The sequence below is a fragment of the Pseudophryne corroboree genome, chromosome 1 (assembly GCF_028390025.1).
Source record: "Pseudophryne corroboree isolate aPseCor3 chromosome 1, aPseCor3.hap2, whole genome shotgun sequence".
Lineage (NCBI taxonomy): Eukaryota > Metazoa > Chordata > Amphibia > Anura > Myobatrachidae > Pseudophryne > Pseudophryne corroboree.
The window spans coordinates 226,514,648-226,536,913 of record NC_086444.1 but is presented as its reverse complement, the minus strand read 5'-3'; the positions used below and the strand labels follow the sequence as shown (position 1 = coordinate 226,536,913).

The window sequence follows — 22,266 nt, the reverse complement described above, 5'->3', positions numbered from 1 at the left end:
CTGCAGGTGCTAATCTGCCAGCAATTGCAGACAAGGTCTGTGCGACCACACCCCTCTTGTAGGGCGTTGCCCCTCATAAGTAAGATACTATGCTATTCCATGCAAAATCACTATACCAGATAAGCATGTTTAGGGTGTAGGGCCCTCTAAAGTATCCTCGTCACTTTTGCAGCTCACAGACAAGGTAAATAATCCACTTTTACAAATACTACACTCTTTTGTGACTGAAAATCACTTATATAGATATAGAAGTGATATCAATCTGACCACAATCCGTGCACCTGATTTGAGGTTCAGAATAGAACTGACAACATATAAAAGTCAGCATACATACTAGCAGTCAGTCACATGTTAAAATATTAGACATTGTCATATGAGAATACAATCACCATCATAATAACTTACAAGTAAGTGGGACAATTGTATTTCTGTTTTTTTAACTGTTTTTTTTTCAAACATAACATGCAGAAACAACAGTAATATACAGGCCTCATATGCAATGTGTACCAAAAATAAGAATTCATACTAACAAGTAGAGATAATTTTTAGTACTGTATAACCCATTTCTCCAGAGAGTGGGATACAGGGAGACTCACCACACTTCCATATCCATCAATACGCTCGCAAGACGCTGAGTGGATTCAGATGCTACTGGTGTACACTGCCGCTCCGATAACTGATGAGAGACACGGACGCTCACTAATAGACACAGACGCTCAGTGAATGCTACGTGTATGCAGACGCTACAGCCTGTAACTCTGTCTGGGCGGCAACTCTAATGTACACAACCACAGCATCTAAGCTGCGACCGAGAACCCTTGTGGTAGCATCTGAGACAGAAGTGAGGACATTTAGTTCATGGATGGGAGACGCGCGGAAACTGGTCATGAACTTGGGGGAGGGGCGACCAAGAGAGCATCTAACTCCCCCCGTTGACTTAAACTTTAAGGATCGCGGCCTCAACCTAGTCCTGGCGCCTATAATCCCTAAAGCATAGCGCTGTCACACCTAAGAATGGTCGGCGCATCAACACACTGTTTGTAGTCTCCTCCAATGCAGTGTAGCTGTGTCCGGTCCCCCTAGTAAGAGGAAACCGATGCCTTACCTTCTCCCCATGCTCCGGCCACAGCCTGGTAACGTCCGCTGGACCTGCTAGAATCATCCGACACAGACGCCCGCCGAGACAGCACTATACCGCAAAGGTAACCGTTGCTGCGACCCGGTGGGGAGTTGTTGAAGCGACTCTTTCTAGTATGCGTTTAAGACGCTATTAAGAAAAGTCACTCAAGAGAAAGAATAAAAAACATAGTAAGACTATAAAAAAATAATAATAAAAGCTTCAGGATGTTTTAACAGCAGCCCTGTGACCATGGTCCGGCTCCTGCCGCACCAAACAAAAAACTGATTTGACTGAGTCAGTGGGCGGGATTATATGGAAAAGCCCCGATGCATCCTGGGAGGCCAGAAAGCTTGTGACCGTTTGGTGCCAATTCCGCTGTCGCTCCGGCATATCCCAATGTTATCCTGTGGATAACCTGTGGACCCAGCCAGAGAAAAGGGCAGTTTTATTATATTATAATATATATACATTAAAAAAAAAAATTACGTCAGCAGACCTGGTCACCAGCGTGATGGCGGCTCCGGACATGGTGTTGGTAAGAAGGTATTTAAACACGTTTGTTTGTTGTAATGTTGTGATCCTGATGACGGTATTAAATTACCGAAACATAGATCTTACATTTGAGACCGCTGTATCCTGTATTTTATTTCTAATGTTGAAGTCCCGTGAGTGCCACTTCTGTATATATCTATATGTGTATCGATATATAGAATAGTGGGAGTATGGCGCCACAGGTGTATCTGAGTAGAGTCAATATTAAGGTTATAAATAACCACAATGCAGACACTCCTTTAAAAATGTAAGGTGTCAGCTGGCCCCTAACAAATTGGCAGGGATAAGCTGCCTAGCAATTTAGAAATACAAAAGGGGATAGGGGTACTAGCGACCAACAGTGTCTACAAGATTTAAATAAATATGAAGAATTTAGCAGATTACACATTTATAAAAAATGTATTGCTTATCTTAAAATGGAGGGTCAACTGAGGTACGTACCTCAATTGACCCTCCATTTTAAGATAAGCAATACTCTCTTATCTTAGAAGTTTTTAAGCTTTTAGTGTTTTTTTTATTGTGTGTGTTTCTAGCTTTACTTTTATGTCGTTTTAGCAACATCTTATGCCTTTAATCATTTAGCCCACCTTTTTTAACAATTTTCTGTATAAATAAACATACTGTTATTTTTTATAAATATGTATCCTGCTAAATTCTTCATATTTATTTAAATCTTGTAGATACTGTTGGTCGCTAGTACCCCTATCCCCTTTTGTGTATCTATCAGCAGATAGATCTACAGACAGACCGGGTAATGTGTTGTGCATACACACTGCCCGATCCATCGGGACTGACGTCACGAACTGGGCGAGCATTTACATGTGCCTGCTCAGTTGTGCAGTCAATCACTGCCGGCTGCTGCAGCATGTGTGCAGGCGGTCGGCTGACAGCCCGTACACACAGCATGATGTGCCAGTATATCGTGCTGCAGGGCCGACGCGCTATGTCTGAACGACGGCATTCACAGACATATTGCTCGTACACACTGGCTGATGGACCTGCAATATATCGGCCGTTAGTCGCAATGCGGTTGGGGGGTCGCATGGAACCTGGCAAGCCAAGAGGGCTGTTTGGTAGGACTGCAGCAATAATGTATGAAGAAACATCTGTGTCTAAACTACTACTCTTCTCTACGTCTGTGAAAGTGAACCTGTTGAAACGTCAAACACTTCAGATCGGAAAGCATCCCTGGTTTTCCCATGCTGTCTTGCTATGATCTTTTCACTGCTTACAGACTGTTCTAAAAACAAAGCTTCTATTAAATATTATTTGTGATTGTTATCAGTCCTCTATTTAGTGGAAATGAAAGATTTACCTTGTGCCATAATCAACCACTACCCATTCTTTTGCAGTTCCAGTGATTGCATCATGGTGCTGGAAAAGTCCCAAATTTCTCCTGGCTTCTGTCAATAATTTATAATGTTCTCCTGATGGAAACGCCTGCAGTTTGCTAGTCCTTTGAGTATGTACAAGTGCTAAAGAATAGAGTATTTCAGCAGATCTGAAAAAAAAAAAAAAAAAGTAAAAAAGGATTTCATGAAAACACAATACATTTTATATAATAGGAACACAGACTGTAGGTAGTACACAAGAGATATTTCCTTAAACTAAAATATATGGGGGTTCAAAGATTAGACAGACAGATATTAGTTGTAGCTGGATACCGGCACTCGCTGCCTTAATGCTGCAATTTGCCTCGTTTGCCCTCAACAATGAATAAGATATGATGGTGAAGAATCGGCACTCACAGGTCTTTTATAGCATATAATCCGGTGACAGAGCACAAACACACATATCCCTATCAACATTTCAATGTTATTCAAATATTCATCAGGAGTAAATAAATATTTTGAAGGAACTCGGCACGGAGGTTGTTCCAAACATCTCGGATAACTAACCACCACAGATCTTCTGTGGATGTAGGCTGCTCAAATCCTTCTGTCTCTTCATGTAATCCAAGACTCGATGTTTAGATCAGGGCTCTGTAGGTGCCATATCAGAACTTCCAGGACCCCTTGTTCTTCTTTACGCTGAAGATCGTTCTTAATTATATTGGCTGTATGTTTGGGGTCGTTGTCCTGCTGCAACCTAAATTTGGAGCCAGACACCTCCCTGATGGTACTGTATGCTGGATAAGTATTTCTCAGCATCAATCCTCACAAAATTCCCAACTCCATTTGCTGAAATGCAGCCCCAAGCTTGCAAGGAACCTCAACCATGCATCACTGTTGCCTGCCGACGTTCATTGTGCCGCTCTCCAGCCCTTTGATGAACAAAAAGCCTTCTGTTATAGCCAAATATTTGACTCATCAGACAATAGAGCCTGCTGTAAATTTTTACGCACATACTTTGGTTGCTTGGCCTTGTTTCCACGTTGAAAGTATGGCTTTTTGGTAGCAATTCTTCCATTCTTCTTTCTGACCAGACTTACGTGAACAACAGTACATCTCTATACCTCTAGATGCACAGAAGCTAGAGCTGGGTACAGACTGGTCATTGGATGAGTATGACATAAGATAGTAAAAGAGTGCTTAAACTTGCAAGTGGGCAGATCAAAACACCCAAAGGTAGCAACCAAAACAAAAGTGGCAATAACAGCAACTTGTGGTGATGTCAAAGGCTGAAGAGGCACTGGCTAGTATCATAGCCAGATTTACACACCCAATGGTTCATGTGAACACTATACAAAAGTGCACCAGTATACAGATGTGTCCTCATAAATCTTGCCTCAATACGTCCCGCAGAGGAAGATGACTGGTGTGAGTAAGCTGACCGATCCCGTCCAACTCAGTTAGCATCAGGCTTCTTTTTTTCCGATAAGCCATGTTATTTGCATCGCTATACTATACGAATAGGATGCACAAGCAGACTGTCGATTAAAATGATATGCGGCATGGCTATATGGTCTGTGCATTTGCAATGCATTCATTGCTTGGGGGGAGGCTTAAGTAGCTGGTCTTGTGTTTAGGGTGGGGCGATCGATGTAGCATTAGTTGGCCGGTGACTAGAGAGCTAGCTGACCAGAATCTAGTCAGTTTCAGGGTTGCGGGATTACTTTTTGTTGGTGCGATGGCTGGAACCAGATGCATACGCCGACTGTAACATCCTGGCATCTCAATAAACGGCAGTGCACTGGTTCAGCAAGACCTGTGTGGCCATTGTGTGAGATCCTAAAGGACAACGAGATCCTGCTGTCTATCCAGCCTAGATGTCCAGGGTGGTGAGTGCTGCAAACCTTAAATCATAAAGCTTTCTGTGAAGTGCTGCTAAAAACAGAAATTCAGCTGCATATGTGAAAAGAAAGTGGTGCAGGGTTTTCTAAAATACAAGTCTTCTGTGTATACTGTCCTTGGAGAAAAATAATTTTTTGTTGTAAAGGGTTTCAGCAAGCCACAAGAGTTATGAAAATTGGCGCAGCAGAGAAAGGGTTAAGGAAGAAAATGTGATTTTCTGTTGAAAGCCCAAGTCTGTTTTTCTGGTTCATTAAAGCACTTAGAGATATTTGATTAATGTTGGTTGTGTAGCACCACATCAAGAATAATGGTTTTGCAGCATTAAGAATATTCTTGAAAACAAAAAGGTGGTCAAAATAAAAAAATAAAAAAAACTTGTTAAGCTATGCTTAGTTTTTCTTTCCTACACACCAAAACACCAGTATGGAGAATATTCTTTGGGCTTTGGCGAATGTGGCACCTACGCAGCAGGCGCAGATGCCGCGGCTTCAGAGACTCAGGTAGAAAATTCTAAGCTCTTACGTGAAGAGCTGGAACAAGCAAGTCAGGGAAATAGGGTGTCAGGACCATCTGTCTTGCTGAAAATTACCTCCTTGGGTGACGTGGGAGGCAGATCTCTTTGAGAGAGCCACCGAAGGGCTTAAATGGCAACCAGAAGTCTGTGCAGAAATGCTGGCACTGTTTTTAGCGGCATAGCTCAGTGGGCCTACAGATATACATATATCTATCTTTGCTGCAGTCATGCCAAAAAGCCCCTATTGGCACTCCATGTGCTGTGAGACTCTGCTTGCATTAGCCATCTATTTTGCCAAAAATGCATATGTCAGAACTGTGCTAATTTGATATGCAACACTTGTACATCTGTGTGTTAGAGTCTCTGAATCTGCATACACAGTGCAGCAACCACAGCTTTGTTTTTAAGGCAAGTTCCATTGTGCTTCCTATACAGACTCAGTCACACACACAGATATACAAGTGATGCCATTGGCGTTTCTATCATGTGTGCGGTGCACACGGGAACCTGGATCCAAGGGGGGCCCATACCGCACACATTGCACCCATATTTTAGTACTCACATCTCTGGAGTCCAGCATCAGGTGCTGCAGCCGCACAAAAGATCCGCTCCAAAATGGCCACTACGCATGCGCAGTTTGAATTTTGTCTCCGGAACATAGCGGGCGCCATGTTTTCGGAGGCCTGCGCATGCACAGTAGGCTCCGGCACAATGTTTGAGCCTACAGCGCCATTGAGAGGAGGGGGCCCACCCAGAGTCTGCACACGGACCCCCTCCTCGCTTAAAACGCCCCTGAGTGACACATATAAAATTGATCAGCAGTTTCCCTGTGCGTTCTAGTCACATTTCATTGTGGCTAAGATGCATTTTCAGCAAAGAAATATGCCCGACGCTAGCGGAGTTACACAGGACCTGTCAGTTAAATCATGCCAGGCATCCCCTGCTTCGTGGCATACTGAGGCTAGATGTATGAGGAAATCTGTATGTTGATTTGTCTGATGAACAGGCTTCTAATTATCAGCAAGTAAAAACTGAGATTTTGGCCCAGATAAGAGTGAGAGGACTAGGGAAAGCTAAGTACTTCCATGATTGGCATTTCACCAAGGGAAAAGCAGCTTGTCCACAGCTGGCAGAACTCTTAAGAGCTGTTTGCAGCCAGAAACCAATTCACCTGGCCGTAAGATGGACATGCTATCCACTGACTACTGTATTCGTGGGCTTGACCGGAGCTTAGAGTGATGGGTGCTGCAAGCAGATCTGCAGACTTATGAGGACCTGGCTACGGCAACAGACAGATATTCGGCACTGCAACACATTTAATTAAATGAATAAATCGGGTGCTAGCATAATATTAACACATTTTTATTATAATGATGAATGTGTGTGGCCGGATAGTTATCATACTAGACGTCTTTCAGTATTAGCACAGAACAGTTTAAACAAACATTTAGTGCTTTTATTTTAATTTAGAGATAGGGTTTATGTTACACAGCATAGTATTGAATATGTAATTAGCGCCAAAATCCATCAGTTGGCCCAAAATAAGTGTTGTCAAGGTTGCCCAAGGTGAAAATCTATGCATTTTATGAAACTACAGAGGAAAATGAGCATGTTACCTACTGCTTATGCTAAACAGTTAAACAGCTCATGTAGTGGCAGCCACAGGCCCAAAGCTAGTCACTCTGATGTTTGTCTCATTGTGTGCACCAACTGAACATCAGAGAAAGCAAAGGATAGAGTTGTCTTGAGGAGATCAAATAGAAATTCTTTATCGGAACATACTATCCAGTGTCAGAAAGTCCTGTCTTTCAACAGGATAATGACCCAAACCACACAGCTAAAAGCACCTACAAATAGATAAGAACAGAACATGGGACTGCGCTGAAGTGGCCTTCTATGAGTCCTTATCTGAATCCTATCGAAGATCTTTGGAAAGAGCTGAAACATGCAGTGTAGAAAAGGCACCCATCAAACCGGAGATTGCAGGAGTAGTTCGCTAAAGAATTATAGGCTAAACTACCCGTTGACAGGTGCAGAAGTCTCATTGAGAGCAACAGAAATTGCTTGATTGCCTATTAAGATTGTGCAACAGAATATTAGGTTAAGATTTCCATAATTTAATTATGTCAAATATTCAGTTGAATCAAAAATCTAATGCAAAGTCTAATTTCTATTTAATATGGAATAAACAATGGTGGATGCCAAATCCTTTCATCATTTTCAGGTTATTTCAGTCAAAAATATGGGTTGTTCTTTTTTTATGGAAGGGTACCAACAAAAATCTGTCCATGTCTGTATATAAATAAAAAATACATACAAGTGTATATGAACAGTTAAAGAAGATGAAGAACACTTGAAGGTAACATGCTTTACTAAAACCTCACCATAGTTTTGCCTTTTTGAATACTAATGTAATGTCCTTGAGAATTATCCAAGGAAGTGACAGTTGTGACAAGACATATTAAGGCTGCTTAAGAAGGCATTTATGAGCTTTGTTCTTCCAGTGCATTATTCATAGAGGCAAATGGGGAATATAATAGTTTTTCCTTGTTCAAGAATTTTCAGTAAGGTATTATTTCAGTCAAAATTACAATGAAACCAAGCCATAATCATGCCTGTTTAATTGCCGTTACAGGAATCCCTAATTGAATGTAACATTAAAAATAAACAAGTAATAAATACATTTTAGCTTAGTTACTTTACTGCCTTCTCAATTACAGAGAATTCTAGTCAGGATGGAAAAAGTCAGAGGCAATATAAAATCCCGGAATATTTATATTAATAGTGGCCTTTGCGCACATAAAAAAAACATTACAATTGTTATTTTAAGCAACGTAGTTCCATAATAAGAGGATGCAGCTCTGCATTGTGGTAAGAACAGATGGAACAAAATCCATTATTAACGCTTGTACTAATCAATATACCTTTCCAACAAATTAAAGTGCAAGATTTACTCATTATGACTACGCAGCTGAATAAATCTATTACTGTATGTATTTAAACACTGTCACTCTGTATCCTGACTCCGGGTAGACAACACAATGGATGGACGAGTTTGCCAAAGCAAACAGCAGTTCTGCGTTATAAAGACAGCTTTACATTTTAATAATAACATTACACATAAAACACAAGAAAACTTAACAGAACTTTACCCATGTGCATTATATGTAAAAGGAGAATTATGGTAAGAACTTACCATTGTGAAATCTCTTTCTGCAAGGTAAACTGGATTCCACAGGGGATTACATCGGGGTGTACAGCTGGATCTTGATCCGAGGCACCAACAGGCTAGAAGCTTTGACTATTCCCAGGATGCATAGCCCCGCCTCCTCTATATCCCCGCCTCCAGGCACTGGAGCTCAGTTTTGTTAACCAGTCCAATGCAGTAGCAGGTAAAAGACACGATAACAGTTAGTAGCCACAGACAACCACATTCTCACGACAGGAGAAGGTACCAGCGGCTAATGCCATACAAACCAAAAGAAGCTAAGTGCGTCAGGGTGGGCGCCCTGTGGAATCCAGTGTACCTCGCAGAAAGATTTAACAATGGTAAGTTCTTAACATAAATCTCCTTTTCTGCAGCGGGGTACACGGTGATTACACAGGGAATTACATCGGGGATGTCCTAAAGCAGTTCCTCATGGGAGGGGACGCACTGTAGCGGGTACAAGAACCCGGCGTCCAAAGGAAGCATCCTGGGAGGCGGAAGTATCAAAGGCATACAACCTGATGAACGTGTTCACTGAGGACCACATAGCCGCCTTGCACAATTGTTCTAGGGACGCGCCACGATAGGCCGCCCAAGAAGGTCCAACTAACCGAGTAGAATGTGCCTTGATAGTAGAGGGGCTGGAAGTCCAGTCTTTACATAAGCTTGTACAATCACCATTCTAATCCATCTCGCCAAGGTCTGTTTATTAGCAGGCCAGCCACATTTATGAAAACCAAAAAGAACAAATAGAGAATCAGATCTCCTAAGAGAGGCGGTACTTTTCACATAAATACGGAGAGCCCGTACCACATCCAAAGACCGCTCTCTGGAGGACAAGGAGAGGTCAAGGCCAGAACCACAATCTCTTGGTTAAGGTGGAAAGAAGACACCACCTTAGGCAGATAACCAGGGCGAGTTCTAAGAACCGCCCGGTCATGGTGAAAAATCAGAAAGGGTGACCGACAGGATAAGGCACCCAAGTCTGAAACCATTCCTGCAGAGGCAATAGCCAGTAAATATAGGACTTTAATTGTAAGCCACTTGAAGTCCACAGACTCAAGAGGTTCAAACGGAGACTCTTAAAGGGCATCCAGAACAACCGACAAATCCCAAGGAGCCACAGGAGGAACATAGGGAGGTTGAATCCGTAAAACACCGACCCTATAATAAATCAGAGCCAAAGCCGACTTACGGGCCTTCAACATAGTTTGAATCACCGCCTCAGAAAATCCTTTGACCTCAGAACTGAAGCTTCAAGAGCCACGCCGTCAAAGCCAGTCGGGCCAGATCCTGGTAGACACAAGGGCCCTGATCGAGGAGGTCTGAGCATTGCAGAAGTAGAAGAGGACGCTCTATCAAGAGACCCTGCAGGTCTGAGAACCAATGCCGTCTGGGCCACGCCGGAGCGATAAGAAGTAGTATTCCTCCTTCTTGCTTGAACTTCCTTATTACCCTGGGCGGGAGCGACACTGGAGAGAGCACATACGGCAGCCGAAAGTTCCACGGAATTGCCAGCGCGTCCACGAACATCGCTTGAGGATCCCTTGTCCTTGCTCCGAAGACCGGAACCTTCTGATTGTGTTGAGACGCCATCAGGTCCACATATGGTAGGCCCCACTTGTCCACTAGAAGTTGAAAGACGTCTGGATGAAGGCTCCACTCTCCGGCGTGTATGTTCTGATGACTTAGGAAGTCCGCTTCCCAGTTGAGGATGCCCGGAATGAACACTGGCGATATGGTTGGCAGGTGGCGTTCCGCCCACTGAAGAATCTTTGACACTTCCATCATTGTCATGCGGCTTCAAGTGCCACTTTGATGATTTATGTACGCCACCGTGGTGGCGTTGTCAGACTATAGTTGAACAGGCCTGTTCACTGCCCTCAACTCGAGAATGTTTATCGGAAGGCGAGATTCCTCCCTGGTCAACCGACCCTGAAGAGAGTGTTGCTCCAACACCACACCCCAACCCCTCAGACTGGCATCCATCGTTAAGAGGACCTGGTTGAAGATCTAGAAGGGACGACCCCTGCTCAATCGTTGGTCCTGTAGCCACCTGCCCAGTGACAGGCGAACCTCCGGAGTCAAGGAGATCATGAGAGTCCTGATCCGGTGAGGCAGGTCGACCCACTTGGAAAGGATTAACCTCTGCAGAGGGCAGGAATAAAATTGAGCGTACTCTACCATGTCGAAAGCCGACACCATGAGGCCTAGTACTTGCATCGCCGAGTGTATTGACACACGTGGGCGAGATAGAAAGCATCTTATCCTGTCCTGAAGTTTCAGGACCTTCTTAAGAGACAAGAACAACTGTTGGTTGTGTGTGTCCAGTAATGCCCCCAGGTGCATCATGCTCTGAGCAGTGACCAGCAATGATTTCTTCCAGTTGATGAGCCACCCGTTGAGCTTGTAGAAATTGGACCGTCAGTTTCAGATGACGGAGAACATCTGGGGAGTTCGCCAGGATCAACAAGCCGTCCAGATCCGGTAGGATCCTGATATCCAGACGGTGGGGCAGAGCAGTCATGACTGCCATGACCTTGGTGAAGATTCTCGGAGCCGGCGGCAGACCAAAAGGTAAGGCCTGGAATTGATAATGTAGGTTGCCAATAGCAAACCGCAGGTATTGCTGATGCGGCATGGCAATAGGTATATGTAGGTAAGCATCCTGTATGTCCAGGGATACCATATAGTCCATGGGCTCCAAGGCCAGAACAATAGAGCGAAGAGTTTCCATACGGAATTTGGATACCTTCAAAATTTGTTCAAAGACTTGAGGTTGAGAATGGGCTGAGAGGAACCATTCGGTTTCGGAACTAGGAACAACGTGGAATAGTACCCCCTGCCTCTCTGAGCCAGAGGTACCGCACTATCACTCCTGTGTCCAGGCGGGATTGCACCACCAAATGGAGAGTTTTTGCTTTTACCATATCCGAAGGGATGTTTGTCGAGCAAAACTGGCGAGGGGGACGTTTCTTGAAGGAGATGGCGTATCCGTGAGTAACAACTTCCCTTACCCAGGTGTCTGAAGTGGTCTGTAGCCATACCTCGTCAAACCGTAAAAGTCGGCCTCCCACCCTGGGGTCCCCCAGGGTGAGACCCGCTCCGTCATGCAGCAGGCTTGTCTGGTTTAGAAGCAGGCTGACGGGCAGCCCAGGAATGTTTAGGTTTGGGCTTAGTGTATTTGGAAGTGCGAGCCTGTTTCGGGTACGCCTGACCCTTTGCTTTGCTTGGAGCAAGAAAGGAACGAAAGGAGGTACTTTTAGTCTTCGGAACTGAAAGATTAGAACTAGGCAGACATGCAGTCTTGGCAGAAGCTAAGTCAGCAGCAATCTTGTTGAGATCTTCCCCAAAAAGGATGTCTCCCTTAAAGGGGATCAGCTCCAAGGTCTTTTTACAGTCCAGATCTACAGACCATTCCCGCAAACAGAGAATCCGGTGAGCCAGAATAGACTTAGCAGACGCTTTGGCCGCCAGGACACCGGCATCAGACGCTGCCTCTTGGATATAATGAGAGGCAGTAATAATATGAAAGACACTGTCTAGCATTATCAGAAAAATCAGAAAGTAGCCCCGCTTCAACTTCCTGAACGCTTCAATAGCTTATGCAGCCCAAGAAGCCGCTATAGTGGGCATATGTACAGCACCTGCAAGAGTGTAAATAGACTTCAAGCAACCCTCCACGCGCTTATCCGTCGGCACCTTCAGAGAGGTGACGGTAGTGACAGGCAGAGCAGATGACACCACCAGACGCGCGACCTGTGAGTACCCCCACGGTGGTGTTTCCCAATTTTTACTTAACTCTGCAGCGAGGGGATAACGAGCTAGCATCTTCTTAGACAGGGAGAATTTCTTTCCTGGATGCTCCCAGGATTCCTGATGAATGTTAACTAAATGGTCAGAATGGGGCAAAACTAATTTAGTAACCTTCTGACGCTTGAACTTATCGGGTTTCTTAGAAGTAGCTGGAGTTTCAGCTTCATCATCAATTTGAAGAATCAGCCTGATAGCCTCCAAGAGGTCAGGAACATCCACCTGTGTAATAAATTCCCCGTCAGAAGTATCCGCATCCGTGTCTGAGGAGTCAGTGTATACGCCATTTTCATCGGATGAAGTATCTGAAACATGCGTGGATTGTGAGGAAGTAATGTCCCGCTTAGATGACCCCTTGGTCCTAGGAGGGCGAGGGTTAGGTTTTTGTTTAACCAAAGACTGATTTAATTGCTGCAATTGAATGGACAGATTATCTGACCATAGCGGATTAACTGCAGGGACAATATTTGGCTGCAATGGCACAGGAGGTCACACAGGGGGCCCAAGTCTTGTTACTAAACCGGACCCTCAGCTGCAATGTTATCATCAGATAAATCCGTGGAGTCGGCACTGCATGACGCAGGATCAGCCATGGATTTACCAGCCTGTTTAGCAGACATTATGCGAAAGCGTAGCCTTAGGGCATAATACAGGTATAGGTTGAGTATCCCATATCCAAATATTCCGAAATACGGAATATTCCGAAATACGGACTTTTCTGAGTGAGAGTGAGATATTGAAACCTTTGTTTTCTGATGGCTCAATGTACACAAACTTTGTTTAATACACAAAGTTATTAAAAATTTTGTATTAAATTACCTTCAGGCTGTGTGCATAAGGTGTATATGAAACATAAATGAATTGTGTGAATGTAGACACACTTTGTTTAATGCACAAAGTTATAAAAAATATTGGCTAAAATGACCTTCAGGCTGTGTGTATAAGGTGTATATGTAACATAAATGCATTCTGTGCTTAGACTTAGGTCCCATCACCATGATATCTCATTATGGTATGCAATTATTCCAAAATACGGAAAAATCCGATATCCAAAATACCTCTGGTCCAAAGCATTTTGGATAAGGGAGACTCAACCTGTAGTACAATATAGCCAGACAAAGTTCCCGACAAAAAAACCCTGTATATTGTGACTGCAAATACAGAGCACAAACAGATGATTTAAGAGGTATATGGTGACTGAAACACACAGAGAAAAATACCAGAACAGTATATCCTGTGAAACACTATATTATAAAAACCCTGATGCACTTAGCCCCCCTCACGGTACAGAATATAGGGATAGAAATCACACAGCAGCTATTGGCACACACAGTCACATGTACAATGCAGAAATCATTACAAACAATAAAACTGCACTGGACTAGCAATACTAAGTAACTGGACTACTTAGTAAAGCTATGAATGTATACAGATTTAACAATGCAGAGTAAATACTGGATGTATATCACAGTATACTTGTATTAAATATCCCTGTAGTTATGCACTTGTTCTTAACTAACACTGTCTAAACGACATGTAGAATACTTAAGTGTCTTGTAAATGCACAGCGCTCACGAGAGGTGGCTTTACAGAGGAGACATTGCCCGGCAGTCCCAGGATCAGCGCAGGTGTGTTGTAATGACACCCAAACGCTGACAGGGTGTGAGGGAGAAGAGAAATGCAGCTCCAGGGCGGGAACATTTGCAGTAAATGGTGCCTGGGGCTGGGGGGAGGGGCTACAGGTCAGAGCCTTATCTCCTCTACTGGACTTCACCACCGGGTACTGCGGGGCCTATTGTAAATGGATTTTAAAAAATCCGACCTGTGCCCCTTGCCCTGGTGGTCTAGTGGGGTCCCTGTACGGCCACAGTGTCCACACCAGCGGCGCGGTCCATCTCCGGAGACCGCGCCAGATTGCGATTTCGGCAGGTCCCGCCTGGGGGACCCTCTTACCTCCTCTTGAAGATGCGACCACACGATCCAGGAGAGCAGCGGCGGTGAGTGTGCCTGAAGTGACCGGAGCCCTCCGCTGTAAGTACCGGCAACCAGGGCGCGGGAGTATACAGCGCTGCTGGAGGAGGTGAGGGAGCCACAGCACAATATGTCAGAATGACATATAGCCCTTTTAAGTGCCTGTGCTGCGGCCCTTGAAGTCTTCTTTCTTCAAAAAAGCTCTTTTCAGGGCCGCCTAGCGCAGCCCCCGTTAGCTGCCTACACTGCAGGCACCAACTTACAAACTGAGCTCCAGTGCCTGGAGGCGGGGATATAGAGGAGGCGGCGCTATGCATCCTGGGAACAGTCAAAGCTTTTAGCCTGTTGGTGCCTCGGATCAAGATCCAACTCTACACCCCGATGTCATTCCCTGTGGAATCACAGTGTACCCCGCTGCAGAATGATAGGTCTCACAAAGTAGTGAATCAAATAGTACAACTGCAACTTTTTGGCCATATCCAAAAGGGCTCCGATATGAATGGTCGACCATGTTATGGTCGACATTGGCATGGTCGACATGAAAATGGTCGACATGAAAAGGTCGACATGCGGGTTTTTTTTACACTTTTTTGGTGTAGTTTTCTGCGTAAAGTGACGGGGAACCCCAATTAGTGCACCGTGTCCCCTCGCTTTGCTCGTTACCGTTCCCAATCGTAGTCCACGTGGATCGTAAAGTATGGAAAAGTTCCCCAAAATAAATTATTTTTTAAAATCATGTCGACATTTTCATGTGCCGACCATGTCAATGTTGACCAATGGTGGTCGACCCAATGACTGTCGACCATAACATGGTCGACCATCCAAATGGATCCCATCCAAAAGCGTATGTTCTATGTGCTTGTTTATTAGGCTTCGCTCACAATAAAAATCTTAATATATATAGCGATAACAATGCTATGAGGTGAATGTTAATCTTTGCCAGCAGTCAATCTTTGTAATGAAAACCAATAGTTACCTGATTTACTATGTAACAAAAAAAGGAAAAATGTAAGTACAAAGCAGGGTTTTAAAAAACATTTTAAATAATTTATAATAGAGTGGACTTAAATTGGAAAATATATTTAATTATATGTGTGATCTCACATGCATTCTAATGTACTCCATTTAACACAAAAGAAAGCAAAAAGATTAAGCTATATCATAATGAGAAGCTTGCCTCAGGTGGGATTCCATTACTCGCTCTAGTCGTTTATAGAAAGGCCGGGAGGTAAAGTACCCACTCCAATAGTGATCATCTCTGTCTGCATAGGTGAAGAAGTCTCCACTCAACACTGGAAAAAATGATGGACTGCTGGATTCGTCAATATTGGTAACCTTTCTCAGAGCCTCAAAATAGTCAGACAGTGTACCAAACTGTGCCTGCAAAACAAGGGTTGTATAATGGGATGGAATAAACATACAAACATAGAATTAAGATGGGGTACGCACCTATTCGATCTCAGCTAATCTGGTTAACACTCCCAATCAGCAGAGTGCTGTGTCCCCAGCTTGACCTCCTGTGAGCCCCGTACTCACGGTGTTAGAAATAACTCCGTGTGTACGGTCTTCTATGGGACTGGAAGGTCAAGCACATAAATAGTAAACAGCGCATGAGATCCCAACCCCTGATCCTGGCACGCTGTAAGAGTGTTTTACGCTGATTATCGGCTAATGCTCCTTCAAAGAACCTCACACACCTACAATCATCGGCTGGTTCACCCGATATCAGGTGATCGGGCCATGGATTGTATAAGTGTATCCAGCTTTAGCCTTACCAGTAACTTCCTTTTCATTAATTGTAGAAATAAAGGGGTGATACTGAAGGCGCATATAATTTTACTATGATAAAATCCTACTATTGTTATCACTTATCTACTTTTGGTAGGAATATCTGTGGTATCTAAGGCTTTCAGGGAGCACCAAAAAGCCCAACAGTTATAATATATGTCCCTTTTCATTAATGTAGCAACATTATGAACAGCCAACCCTTATATTTACAGTTCTAAATAATTCAGGCAACCTACCCAAATACATTTATTAGTGCCTTAGTCTTGGAAGATTCCATAAAACAATTTAGGGAAGAAAAGGTTTATTGTGGCCCTGTGGTGAACTTTTTTTAAACACAAATTCTTACAACTTTAACAGTGTGCCCGGAGACGTTGTTGAAAAATATTTTTCATTGTTTATTTCTCCAAATATCCTTTTTGGGTGGAAGTAGTTTGTTCTCAAAAAATAAGATTTTACTTACCGATAAATCTATTTCTCGTAGTCCGTAGTGGATGCTGGGACTCCGTAAGGACCATGGGGAATAGCGGCTCCGCAGGAGACAGGGCACAAAATAAAAGCTTAAGGATCAGGTGGTGTGCACTGGCTCCTCCCCCTATGACCCTCCTCCAAGCCTCAGTTAGGATACTGTGCCCGGACGAGCGTACATAATAAGGAAGGATATTGAATCCCGGGTAAGACTCATACCAGCCACACCAATCACACCGTACAACTTGTGATCTGAACCCAGTTTACAGTATGATAAACGCAAGGGAGCCTCTGAAAAGATGGCTCACAACAATAATAACCCGAATTTTTGTAACAATAACTATATACAAGTATTGCAGACAATCCGCACTAGGGATGGGCGCCCAGCATCCACTACGGACTACGAGAAATAGATTTATCGGTAAGTAAAATCTTATTTTCTCTGACGTCCTAGTGGATGCTGGGACTCCGTAAGGACCATGGGGATTATACCAAAGCTCCCAAACAGGCGGGAGAGTGCGGATGACTCTGCAGCACCGAATGAGAGAACTCCAGGTCCTCCTCAGCCAGGGTATCAAATTTGTAGAATTTAGCAAACGTGTTTGCCCCTGACCAAGTAGCTGCTCGGCAAAGTTGTAAAGCCGAGACCCCTCGGGCAGCCGCCCAAGATGAGCCCACTTTCCTTGTGGAATGGGCTTTTATTGATTTTGGCTGTGGCAGGCCTGCCACAGAATGTGCAAGCTGAATTGTACTACAAATCCAACGAGCAATCGTCTGCGTAGAAGCAGGAGCACCCAGCTTGTTGGGTGCATACAGGATAAACAGCGAGTCAGATTTTCTGACTCCAGCCGTCCTGGAAACATATATTTTTAAGGCCCTGACAACGTCAAGCAACTTAGAGTCCTCTAAGTCCCTGGTAGCCGCAGGTACCACAATAGGTTGGTTCATGTGAAATGCAGAAACCACCTTAGGTAGAAATTGAGGACGAGTCCTCAATTCCGCCCTGTCAGAATGAAAAATTAAGTAAGGGCTTTTATATGATAAAGCCGCCAATTCTGACACACGCCTGGCTGAAGCCAAGGCTAACAGCATCGACACCTTCCATGTGAGATATTTCAAGTCCACAGTGGAAAGTGGTTCAAACCAATGTGACTTTAGAAAACTCAACACCACGTTGAGATCCCAAGGTGCCATTGGAGGCACAAAAGGAGGCTGTATGTGCAGCACCCCTTTTACAAATGTCTGAACTTCAGGTACTGAAGCCAGTTCTTTCTGGAAGAAAATCGACAGGGCCGAAATTTGAACCTTAATGGACCCTAATTTTAGGCCCATAGACAGTCCTGTTTGCAGGAAATGAAGGAAACGACCCAGTTGAAATTCCTCTGTAGGGGCCCTCTTGGCCTCACACCACGCAACATATTTACGCCAAATGCGGTGATAATGTTTTGCGGTTACGTCCTTCCTGGCTTTGACCAGAGTAGGAATGACTTCTTCTGGAATGCCTTTTTCCCTCAGGATCCGGCGTTCAACCGCCATGCCGTCAAACGCAGCCGCGGTAAGTCTTGGAACAGACAAGGCCCCTGCAGTAGCAGGTCCTTTCTTAGAGGTAGAGGCCTTGGTTCGTCCGTGAGCATCTCTTGAAGTTCCGGGTACCAAGTCCTTCTTGGCCAATCCAGGACCACGAGTATAGTTCTTACTCCTCTCCTTCTTATGATTCTCAGTACTTTTGGTATGAGAGGCAGAGGAGGGAACACACACACTGACTGGTACACCCACGGCGTTACCAGAGCGTCCACTGCTATTGCCTGAGGGTCCCTTGACCTGGCGCAATATCTGTCCAGTTTTTTGTTTAGACGTGACGCCATCATGTCCACCTTTGGTTTTTCCCAACGGTTTACAATCAGGTGGAAGACTTCTGGGTGAAGTCCCCACTCTCCCGGGTGAAGGTCGTGTCTGCTGAGGAAGTCTGCTTCCCAGTTGTCCACTCCCGGAATGAAAACTGCTGACAGTGCTATCACATGATTTTCCGCCCAGCGAAGAATCCTTGCAGCTTCTGCCATTGCCCTCCTGCTTCTCGTGCCGCCCTGTCTGTTTACGTGGGCGACTGACGTGATGTTGTCCGATTGGATCAACACCGCCTGACCCTGAAGCAGAGGTTTTGCTTGACTTAGGGCATTGTAAATGGCCCTTAGTTCTAGAAAGTTTATATGAAGAGATGTTTCCATGCTTGACCACAGGCCCTGGAAATTCCTTCCCTGTGTGACTGCTCCCCAGCCTCTCAGGCTGGCATCCGTGGTTACCAGGATCCAATCCTGAATGCCAAATCTGCGGCCCTCTAGTAGATGAGCACTCTGCAGCCACCACAGGAGAGACACCCTTGTCCTTGGCGACAGGGTTATCCGCTGATGCATCTGCAGATGCGATCCGGACCATTTGTCCAGTAGATCCCACTGAAATGTTCTTGCATGGAATCTTCCGAATGGAATCGCTTCGTAAGAAGCCACCATTTTTCCCAGGACCCTCGTGCACTGATGCACTGAGACCTGGCCTGGTTTTAGGAGGTTCCTGACTAGCTCGGATAACTCCCTGGCCTTCTCCTCCGGGAGAAACACCTTCTTCTGGACTGTGTCCAGAATCATTCCTAGGAACAGTAGACGTGTCGTTGGAATCAGCTGCGATTTTGGAATATTTAGAATCCACCCGTGCTGACGTAACACTACCTGAGATAGTGCTACTCCGACTTCTAACTGTTCCCTGGATCTTGCCCTTATCAGGAGATCGTCCAAGTAAGGGATAATTAAAATGCCTTTTCTTCGTAGAAGAATCATCATTTCGGCCATTACCTTGGTAAAGACCCGAGGTGCCGTGGACAATCCAAACGGCAGCGTCTGAAACTGATAATGACAGTTTTGTACTACAAACCTGAGGTACCCTTGGTGAGAAGGGTATATTGGGACGTGGAGATAAGCATCTTTGATGTCCAGAGACACCATATAGTCCCCTTCTTCCAGGTTCGCTATCACTGCTCTGAGTGACTCCATCTTGAATTTGAACCTTTTTATGTAAGTGTTCAAGGATTTCAGATTTAAAATTGGTCTCACCGAGCCGTCCGGCTTCGGTACCACAAACAGCGTGGAATAATACCCCTTTCCTTGTTGCAGGAGGGGTACCTTGATTATCACCTGCTGGGAATACAGCTTGTGAATGGCTTCCAAAACTGCCTCCCTGTCGGAGGGAGACTTTGGTAAAGCAGACTTCAGGAACCGACGAGGGGGAAACGCCTCGAATTCCAGTTTGTACCCCTGCGATACTACCTGTAGAATCCAGGGATCCACTTGCGAGTGAGCCCACTGCGCGTTGAAATTCTTGAGACGGGCCCCCACCATATCTGAGTCTGCTTGTAAAGCCCCAGCGTCATGCTGAAGACTTGGCAGAAGCAGGGGAGGGCTTCTGCTCCTGGGAAGCGGCTGCATGGTGCAGTCTTTTTCCTCTTCCTCTGCCCCGGGGCAGAAAAGAATGGCCTTTTGCTCGCTTGTACTTATGGGAACGAAAGGACTGAGTTTGAAAAGACGGTGTCTTTTTCTGCTGATGTGGAGTGACCTGGGGTAAAAAGGTGGATTTTCCAGCCGTTGCCGTGGCCACCAGGTCCGATAGACCAGCCCCAAATAACTCCTCCCCTTTATACGGCAATACTTCCATGTGCCGTTTGGAATCCGCATCCCCTGACCACTGTCGCGTCCATAACGCTCTTCTGGCAGAGATGGACATAGCACTTACTCTTGATGCCAGGGTGCAAATATCCCTCTGTGCATCACGCATATATAGTAATGCATCCTTTAAATGTTCTATAGTTAACAAAAGATTGTCCCTATCCAGGGTATCAATATTCTCAGTCAGGGAATCCGACCATGCGACTCCAGCACTGCACATCCAGGCTGAGGCGATTGCTGGTCGCAGTATAACACCAGTATGTGTGTATATACTTTTTAGGATATTTTCCAGCCTTCTATCAGCTGGTTCTTTGAGGGTGGCCGTATCAGGAGACGGTAACGCTACTTGTTTAGATAAACGTGTGAGCGCCTTATCTACCCTAGGGGGTGTTTCCCAACGCGCCCTAACCTCTGGCGGGAAAGGATATAATGCTAATAATTTTTTAGAAATTAGCTGTTTTTTATCGGGGGAAACCCACGCTTTTTCACACACCTCATTTATTTCCTCTGACTCAGGAAAAACTATTGGTAGTTTTTTCTCACCCCACATAATACCCTTCTTTGTGGTACTTGTAGTGTCAGAAAGGTTCAATGCCTCTTTCATTGCCGTGATCATGTAACGTGTGGCCCTACTGGACATTACGTTTGTCTCGTCACCGTCGACACTAGACTCAGTATCTGTGTCAGGGTCTGTGTCGACCCACTGAGGTAACGGGCGTTTTAGCGCCCCTGACGGTGTCTGAGACGCCTGGACAGGCACTAATTGATTTGCCGGCTGTCTCATGTCGTCAACAGTTTTTTGCAAATTGCTGACATTATCACTTAATTGTTTAAATACAATCATCCAGTCAGGTGTCGACTCCCTAGGGGGTGACATCACCAACACAGGCAACTGCTCCGCCTCCACATCATTTTCCTCCTCATACATGTCGACACACGCGTACCGACACACAGCACACACACCGGGAATGCTCTGATAGAGGACAGGACCCCACTTAGCCCTTTGGAGAGACAGAGGGAGAGTCTGCCAGCACACACCCAGCGCTATATATATATATACAGGGATAACCTTATATAAGTGTTACTCCCTTATAGCTGCTGTTAATATATTTATTTGCTGCCAAACGTGCCCCCCCTTCTGTTTTTTACCCTGATTCTGAAGCAGGACTGCAGGGGAGAGTCAGGGAGCCGTCCTTCCAGCGGAGCTGTGAGGGAAAATGGCGCTTGTGTGCTGAGGAGATAGGCTCCGCCCCTTCACGACGTCCTTATCTCCCGCTTTTTCTGTGTAAAATGGCAGGGGTAAAATACATCCATATAGCCCAGGAGCTATATGTGATGTATTCTTTTTAGCCACCTAAGGTATATACTGTAATATTGCGTCTCAGGGCGCTCCCCCCCCAGCGCCCTGCACCCTCAGTGACCGGAGTGTGAAGTGTGCTGAGAGCAATGGCGCACAGCTGCGGTGCTGTGCGCTACCTTAGTCTGAAGACAGGATCGTCTTCTGCCGCCGATTTCACCGGACCTCTTCGTCTCTTCTGGCTCTGTAAGGGGGACGGCGGCGCGGCTCCGGTGACCCATCCAGGCTGAACCTGTGATCGTCCTTCTGGAGCTAATGTCCAGTAGCCTAAGAAACCCGATCCACTCTGCACTCAGGTGAGTCCGTTTCTTCTCCCCTTAGTCCCACGATGCAGTGAGCCTGTTGCCAGCAGGACTCACTGAAAATAAAAAATCCTAAACTAAACTTTTATTCTAAGCAGCTCAGGAGAGCCACCTAGATTGCACCCTTCTCGGCCGGGCACAAAAATCTAACTGAGGCTTGGAGGAGGGTCATAGGGGGAGGAGCCAGTGCACACCACCTGATCCTTAAGCTTTTATTTTGTGCCCTGTCTCCT

The 22,266-nt window shown here is 45.2% G+C and overlaps 1 protein-coding gene across 1 annotated transcript in view; it reads right to left on the bottom strand.

The window, feature by feature from the left end:
- Positions 1–22,266, bottom strand: part of MAN2A1 (mannosidase alpha class 2A member 1) — a 309,002-nt gene that overhangs the window by 100,015 nt on the left and 186,721 nt on the right. The window contains exons 9-10 of the mRNA XM_063964104.1: positions 15,589–15,791; positions 2,988–3,173 (exon numbers count right to left, since the gene is read on the bottom strand). Of these exons, the coding sequence (XP_063820174.1) occupies positions 2,988–3,173; positions 15,589–15,791 (389 nt within the window). The remainder of the gene's footprint in view (positions 1–2,987; positions 3,174–15,588; positions 15,792–22,266) is intronic.